Genomic DNA, 9,260 nt, shown 5'->3' on the forward strand with positions numbered 1-9,260 from the left:
GTCTTAAAATTATTGATGATGATTTATCGTGAGTCATTTAGTTATAATTTTTGTATTTAGTTAGTTGTTAATTCTTTAAAGATGCCTTTAATTTCATTTTTAAAGTTGTTTTTGTTTCTATAAACAGATTACTGTTGTTAAAGATGATTTTTGTGTTCAGAGTTATGATTCAGTTTCTGTAAATAGACTTTGTTTCTATAAATATATTACCATTATATATTTTTTAAAACAATGGTACTTCCTTTGCAGTTATGGATCCTAAAAACAACTCTCATTCGTTGTTAAAGTTGATTGAGGAATATGATCTTATATTTTTGGTATGTTTTCTTAGTGATTTGATTTTTAAATTTTAAATTTTGAAATCAATCATTATTTTAAATTTAAATTTTGAAGTAAACCATTATTTTGTTTGATTTTAAATTTACAATTACGAAGTCAATTATTATTTTAAATCTAAATTTGAAAGTTTTCCATAAATGTGTTTGATTTTGAATTTCGAATCTGTAAATTGAATTTAAATTTGAAAGGTTAGACTTTCCTAATAAGTTTGCTTTATTTACGGGATTGGATATTAATGATTTGATTTTCAGATTTTAAATTTTAAATTTTGAAGTCAATCATTATTTTAAATTTAAATTTTGAAGTAAATAGACTTTGTTTCTATAAATAGATTACCGTTATATTTTTTTAAAACAGTGGTTACTTCCTTTGTAGTTATGGGTCATGAAAACAACGTTCCTTCGTTGTTAAAGTTGATTGAGGATTATGATCCTATATTTTTCGAATTGTTCGTCGACCAAAAACATGTTAGTTCAGTTTTATTGGTGTTGTGTGATTAGCTTTTGAAGTTCTTATGGTTTGTTTTGTGAGTTATAATTTTTTGTATTTAGTTATAATTTTTGTATTTAGTTAATTGTTAATTCTTTAAAGATGTCTTTAATTTCTTTTTAAAGTTGTTTTTGTTTCTATAAATAGATTAGTGTTGTTAAAGATGATTTTTGTATTCGAAATTATGATTCGGTTTATGTAAATAGACTTTGTTTCTATAAATAGATTCCCGTTATATTTTTTTAAAACAGTGGTTACTTCCATTGCAGTTATGGATCATGAAAGCAATGCTCCTTCGTTGTTAGGCTATACGGTATGGGGGTCGGCCCCGGCCCGTCGCGGGTCGGCGACGGTCCAAACACCGTGCCGCCCCCATACGTCCCCGTCCTCTCCGTCCAATCTTAGACGTTGGCGACGATGCTTTTTTGTGGGCCCCCCTTTAAAATATGACCGTTACATTAAAAAAAAAAAATTCCAAATTTTGAAAAAAGCCAAACGGCTATATTATTAAATTATATAAATTTTACATCCATTTTCACTATCAAACACCAAATTAACCTCCACAATTCACCACTTTCTCCTATAATTTTTACACTCTCTTCCACTATACTCTCAACCTTCTTCCACATAATTTTCATGGATCCGTTCAACAACCCGGATACTCCCAACACTCCTTCGAACAACCCGAATACTCCCAACAATCCGACCCAACCAAATGTTTTTTCGGTTCCGGGATATTATCCAACGCTAGAACCGAACCAATTCTCCCAATTTTCGTCGAACGCGTTTGCTTCATTCCAACATTCGCCCAACCAATTCACTCAAACGTCCCAAAATCAAGCTCTTCAACAAATGATGATGCGGGGTGCTTGGAACTTTCCACCCGTTCAACCTCAACCGATCCCCACACCCCCCGTTCAACCCCAACCGATCCCCACACCCCCCGTTCAATCCGAACCCGAAGACGATGTGGAGATTGTGCCCGAAACCCAACCGCCTAAAGGGAAAGGAAAACGAAACAAAGGGAAACAAGTTGCGGGTGATCAAGCGTCGAAACCGAAGGCGATAAAATGGACCCCAATCGAAGAAGAAGCCTTAGCCAAGGCTTTCATTGGCACTTCCGACAACCCGGTAAAAGGTTCGTATTTTTTTAAAGTTTACATCTTTTTAAAGTTTACATTTTTTAAAGTTTAAATTTATAAAGTTTATTTTTTTTAATTTTTTATTTCTTCACAGTAGGTTTATATTTAAGTGTTATAGTTTTTTTTTGGTTTAAATTTAATAGTTTTTAAGTTTAGTTTTTAATTAGGTTAAACAGTTTTAATTTTTTAATTTTTTTTTCATAACAGTAAGTTTGTTTTGTTTATTTACTTTTATTTGTTTGTTTTTTTATAGGTAATAACCAACCGGGTGACGGGTTTTGGTCCAAGGTATTGACCAAGTTTCTCGCCATGATGGACCAAGGCCCGTATAGAGATATCGACTCGGTTTCCTCGAAGTGGCGAAAATTGAACTCGGCCGTTAATCGGTTTTGCGAGGAGTATAACAAGTTATATACAAGTGACCGTCGTAGCGGGTGGAACGACGAAGATGTGTTCAAAATGGCATTGGAAAAGTATAAGCAAAATAATCATGGTTCCAACTTTCCTCACGTTCGCGCGTGGATGGTTCTAAAAAACGACCCAAAATGGGCGCCCATTCCTAACGAGGTGGCGATGGCGAAACGCCAAAAAACATCGGAAACGGGTAGTTTAAGCGCCGGTGGATCGGACGCGAGGTGTCACATTAACTTAAATGATGACGCCGACTATGACGAAGACGAGTATAACGTACGTGAACCCGAGCGTCCACCGGGCCGAGACAAAACAAAAAAGGAGCGGGCCAAGGGAAAAGGAAAGGAAACGGTGGACCCGAACATGGTTGAGTTTATGGAACACCTAAAAGTGTACAACGACATATCGGCCCAAAAGTCGAAGGCGAAGGAGCGGGCCGTCGAAGAAAAAAGTCGTGCATCAGACGAGAAGTTAAAAGAAAAGGTCCGATTGTCGAATGAGAAAATCCGAATCTCCGATGAAAAAATTCGGCTTAAGGAATGGGAAATAATGATGATGAATGTCGAGAACGAACCCGAGCCGAAACGTTCGATGTTGAAAAAACTACAAAACGACATCATGAAAAAGCATCAAATTATTTAACTTTATGTTTATTTTTATTAAGTCTTTTTTTTTTTAAGTTTATGTTTTTTTTTTAATATTTATGTAATGTGTGTTTAATATTAATGAAAATATTTTATTAGTATATTTGTCAAATGTTAAAAAAAATAAAATAATAAAAAACATAAAAAAAACATAAAAAGTGTTGAAGGACTATGACTAGGATCATCCTACCATGCCTTCTAGTTTTGGAGGATGGACCATCTTAGTGAGGACTATGATGTGTCGCCTAGGTGGCGGATCATCCTCCAAGGATGGTCCATCACCATACCATGTAGTCTTAAAGTTGATTGGGGACTATGATCCTATATTTTTGGTATGTTTCTTAAGTTTTCAGTTTTGTGCACACAATAAGTTATTGCAACTTATATGTTTCTTTTGTTTACATTGATAGGAAATACCGTATGATTTTGCAACCTTATTGTGGGGAGAACAACTTCCATTTGTCAATGTCTTAAAATTATTGATGATGATTTATCGTGAGTCATTTAGTTATAATTTTTGTATTTAGTTAGTTGTTAATTCTTTAAAGATGCCTTTAATTTCATTTTTAAAGTTGTTTTTGTTTCTATAAACAAATTACTGTTGTTAAAGATGATTTTTGTATTCGGAGTTATGATTCGGTTTCTGTAAATAGACTTTGTTTCTATAAATATATTACCATTATATATTTTTTAAAATAATGGTACTTCCTTTGCAGTTATGGATCCTAAAAACAACTCTCATTCGTTGTTAAAGTTGATTGAGGAACATGATCCTATATTTTTGGTATGTTTCCTTAGTGATTTGATTTTTAAATTTTAAATTTTGAAATCAATCATTATTTTAAATTTAAATTTTGAAGTAAACCATTATTTTGTTTGATTTTAAATTTACAATTACGAAGTCAATTATTATTTTAAATCTAAATTTGAAAGTTTTCCATTAATGTGTTTGATTTTAAATTTCGAATCTGTAAATTGAATTTAAATTTGAAAGGTTAGACTTTCCTAATAAGTTTGCTTGATTTACGGGATTGGATATTACTGATTTGATTTTCAGATTTTAAATTTTAAATTTTGAAGTCAATCATTATTTTAAATTTAAATTTTGAAGTAAACCATTATTGTGTTTGATTTTAAATTTTGAATGCTTTGAAATCCTGATGTTTTTTATGAGATGCTTTGACTATATTATCTGTAATTTTAGGAATGTTTCGAGTCTTCGACTATTGTATTTGTACTCGAGTTGCATATTTAATTCAAACTGTGTTTTGTAATTTTAGGTGATAAACTTCTTTCAGACTCCTTCCCCTACAAGGAACTCTTACATGTGATCCTATAAGAAGTTGAAGGAAAGGTATATCTTGCACCGTTCTTTATCTATATCTATATATCTTGAATGGGATCCTATGGGAAATTGATCTTTTTTCGATTAACTGATGTATATTCTTTTCCTCGCCAATTTGTTCCGTTAATCAACTCATGTGTGCTCTTATGTTTGATACCCGATCTTATTCCAGTGATTAATATCCGCTTGAGTAACCCAATCTGAGTTTGATTTTTTTCGTTAACGATTCATGTAAACTTTCCCGATTTGGGTTTTCTGCAAGGCTAATCATCTAAATTAATTTGTTATTTTTATAGTTTACCATTGCATAAGTTAGTATAATTTGTTGAAAAAGTTTTGTTTTGTGGGATAGTAGTCATAAATTGAGTAATATTCAAGTTTTATGTGTTTTTATTTTGATTCATTAGGTGTTTATTTTGGATGGTCCGGAGTTTTTGGCTGCAACTATGTTGGACAGAGATATGCTTACTATGGCTGTAAATTGGTACCATGCCGGTTGGTTTTGCTTGGCAAAGTTAGACTTTCCTAATAAGTTTGCTTGATTTACGGGATTGGATATTAGTGATTTGATTTTCAGATTTTTAATTTTAAATTTTGAAGTCAATCATCATTTTAAATTTAATTTTTAAAGTAAACCATTGTTGTGTTTGATTTTAAATTTTTAATTTGGAAGTCAATTATTATTTTAAATTTAATGTTTCTGACCTTCATAAACCATTTTTGTAGATGACCAATGTATATCTCTACTTGAGGAATTCTCCAAAGATCCAGAGCCGATTGTTTCATAGAGCTGTGAAGTTGCGTTAAACATACTGGATTTTGAACGATCCGACAAACCATTCGAGGTACTTGGAAGATTAAGTCTCTTATCTGGGTGGTTGTTACAGGTTTAGGATGTTAAATGATTTTGGATGTACTCTGCGATGTCGATGATGCAGAGATGTTGGTGAAGCTCAGGTTAACAACTTCATGTGTATATTTTAATGAATAAAGTTTTTGTTGTTTATATTTTCTAATTTAAACTTTTAATTAATTTCTAAATTTAATTAAATGAGTTTGTTTTGCAGGTTCGAACAACTTCATGTGTATATTTTATTATAAAAAATAAAAGTTTTTTTTTTTGTTTCATGGGTCGTTTAGAGAGGCAAGTTTCTGTCTCCGGTTCTTGCCCGAAGTTTCTGACCTTACTCGCAACCCATTGACTACAACTTTCAATTCAAAACAATTATAAAAAAAAATTACGTTCGAAAACATGTATTTTTATTTTATTTAATGACATAATTCGATTAATATAAAGTAAATTTTTCTACCCACGAAGTTCGCGGGTGATAAGCTAGTAGGAATACATACGCAAAAGAGTTCACCAATGAAAGCTCTTCATTTCATTGCAACTCCTTACACAAAAGCAACATGGCGTACTTCATTTTAGATTCTGATTTCTGAAGTAATCTTGTGGCTATCGAATCCTTTCATTTTCTTGCAACTCTCTCCACCCCATTAATTAGTTTTCTTTATTATTATAATTTATTTATTTTCGTTTTTCTCTAGCCATATAATAATGTCAACTGATTTCGTCTCCTATATTTAAACATGGTTTTGTTTTTATTTTTTCTGAATTTACTATGGATTATTATAGATGTTTATATCCAAACGGTATATAGGGTTTTTAATGTTTTACTTATACTAAACTTTTATTAGGTTAATATTTTTTTATTTTTTTATGTAAAAAACTCTTTAATACGTTGCAGACATTTTTCTAACAATTTTCAGATAAGTATCTTTAATAATACTCCATCTAGTGGTGTATATTTTTAGTCGTTGTCATCCCAAGATAAGGGGTGTTCATCGAATTTAATAATAAATTTTCGAATTATTCGAATCGAATTTTTTTTTACCTGAATTCGTATTCGATTTAATTCGATTAATATTTGAAACTCAAGTTCAAATTCACCCTAAACAATACATTCTTTTACTTTCATTTTTTCAAACTACTACAAACAATTATATTCAACATAAAATATAATAATCTGTAAAATTAATTAATTATCAATATGTTGAAACACCAAAATTTAGAAGATAGATTGGTTACCGGTAGAGATTTAAGTTAGGTAACAATTTTGAAATAAATAGTATTGGGCTATTTGTTAGTAGGTTTGTTAATGTTTTGAATAATATACTTATCACTTATGAAGATTGTTCATATTTTGGCCAAATTTAGAAATTATATGTATGTATATATGTTTCTGTGCGTGTATATATATATATATATATATATATATATATATATATATATATATATATATATGGTGGGGTTGTAGAGTGAACACTAGTGTATTTGCGAACTGAGTGAACAAATCCTGGCCATTGATCTACACACGTGTATGGCCAGGATCTCATTATCAAATCGTAAAATACACTAGTGTATTTCAACATCAAATCCTGGCCATTGATCTACACATGTGTATGGCCAGGATTAGTTCACTCAGTTCGCAAGTTACACTAGTGTTCACTCTTGAACCTAATCCTATATATATATATATATATAGGTAGAGAATCCTGTACATTAATCTAAAGGTGTGAAAAGAGTGAGAAATATTGTGGTAATGACATGTGTCCTCAATCTAAATTAATTCAAGAGGGTAAACAAGTAATTTTCTTATTGATTTAATTAATTGATAACCTTCCATAACCACCACCCTTAATTATAGGAATAAGAATTAAGAATTAATCTACAAATTCATGTCATCTCGTTCAGAATTGTATAGTGTTATATATTTTTATATAGTGTTATATAGTGTTATATGGTGTTATATGGTGTTATATAGTGTTTTTTGGTGTTATATAGTGTCATATAGTGTTAAATGATGGATGTATAGTGTTATAGTGTTATATTTGTCTAATAGCATGTCTATTATAGATGTATAGTTTTATATATTGTTATGTATTGTTATATAGTGTTACATAATGTTATATGGTGTTATATGGTGTTACATGGTGTTATACGGTGTTATATGGTGTTATATAGTGTTATATTATGGATGCATAGTGTTATATATTTCTTGTAGCAGTTACATATTTCTGAATTTTTTAGAATGTCCGAATTTTAAAATAAGTTTAAAATTGAATCGCTAGAATTTAGGAGTGAATCGCTAGAATTTTGGAGATGTTACCTAATTTGAAACATATACAAAGACACTATTACCCCTATAATTTTCAAATCAGTCCAAATAATTAAAACACAATTTATAATTTGGTCCCTATTGATCTCAACCATTAGATCAAAGATCTAATGGTTTAAAACACTTCTCACACTTCTCACAATTTTCAATTAATGTACACTATCCATACCCTATATATATATATATGTATATGTATATGTAATATAAGTATATGAAGAAAACCCCTATAATTGAGAAAACTTAGGAAACCTGGATTGTGTGGACAGGATTCATCCACATCATCTATTAAAAACACATGTATAAAGGGCAATTTGGTCATTTTGTTCAACCCATCACCTCACCCTTCCCCATCCTATCATTTTCTTTATGTCACATTTCTCTCTCTCTCTCATATATATCTCTTTTCATCCAGACATTTTGAAAATAATTCATTGGATACTAGAGAGAGAACTGATGTTTTAGAGTGAGAAACATCACCCTTTCATCAAAGCCACAATCGAAGCCACGAGATCTGAAGATCGAAGATCAAAGCCACCAGATCTGAAGATTGAAGATCGAAGCCACCATGTGTTCATGTACTCATCCCTTTCTGTTGAAGCCACCAGATCTGAAGATTGAAGCCACCATCGAAGCTCTCAAAGAAAAGTAGTAAGGTGTTGCTCTCATCACATCTTTGTTTATGTTTTTGGAGAGAGAAAGCTAATTTTTTTTAGAGAGAAACTACAATCTTCATCTTGTTCATCTTGACATCAAGAACACACGCACAAGTGTGTGAGAGATAAACAAGTTTAAAGATCTTTCTTTTATTATTTAGTTATTTTGTTTAGATTTAAACTTTTTATGATGTTTGATAGATTTAAAATCAAAGCTTAGTTTGTTTATTTCAATTTTTTTAAAATCAAGACCAGGAAGAAGTTTGTGTATGCCTAATTTCTCTCTTCAAAGTATATTGATATTTCTTTTTCGAAGATTAATGTTGAATTTTTAAACTATTTGTTCATCGATTTAGAGTTGATAATTGTTTTTAGTTTGGATTTTATTGGGGGGGGGGGGATATACTTTTTATGATCTCGTTTATTTTACAAATAAAAAGCCATGTTTTTTTACTGGCATAATTAGCTACGTATGTTGCGTTCTAAACTGTTTGTCCTATATCTTGTAACATGTGTTACACTTTGATGTAATATATGTTGTTACAGGGTGTTACACATATATACTTCACGTAATAATGATTTTAAATGCAAAATTGTTTTTTAGATGGATTTTACTTGGATAACACATTTTCATAACCTTTAGAAACTTCATAATTTATTCGGAATATCTCGTTTATTTTACAAATAAAATAGTTACTTATATGTAGTAACAACGTTACACATGTTACTTATAGTTACCCCCAACCCCTTTTTTGGACACAAAGGGGGCTGCACATATGTAACACATCTTTGTAACGTGTGTTATAGCAAAACTTACACATGTACACATGTTACATAGCAGATTAATAAGTTTAACTATAGGAGATTATATTGAAGATGGTTACAACATTTCCACATTCTAAAAGATATTGATTTTTTATATAAAAAACAACTGAGATTATCAAAAACTCAAAATTATTTTAACACAAAACAAAAAATAAAACCTGCAAACTACATAAACATTTACCCATTAACTAGAACACTTTGAGCACACAAAAATCAAGTATAAAATGATCTTC

General features: G+C 30.7%; 1 protein-coding gene across 1 annotated transcript; it reads left to right on the plus strand.

The window, feature by feature from the left end:
- Positions 1-1,314: 1,314 nt before the first annotated feature.
- Positions 1,315-3,059, plus strand: LOC110865873. The gene is made up of 2 exons (XM_022115203.2): positions 1,315-1,966; positions 2,224-3,059. Exons 1-2 carry the CDS (start codon positions 1,465-1,467, stop codon positions 3,021-3,023), a joined length of 1,302 nt encoding a protein of 433 aa, XP_021970895.2. The 5' UTR covers positions 1,315-1,464; the 3' UTR covers positions 3,024-3,059.
- The last annotated feature ends 6,201 nt before the right edge of the window (positions 3,060-9,260 follow it).

Source organism: Helianthus annuus, chromosome 6 (genome assembly GCF_002127325.2).
Source record: "Helianthus annuus cultivar XRQ/B chromosome 6, HanXRQr2.0-SUNRISE, whole genome shotgun sequence".
Lineage (NCBI taxonomy): Eukaryota > Viridiplantae > Streptophyta > Magnoliopsida > Asterales > Asteraceae > Helianthus > Helianthus annuus.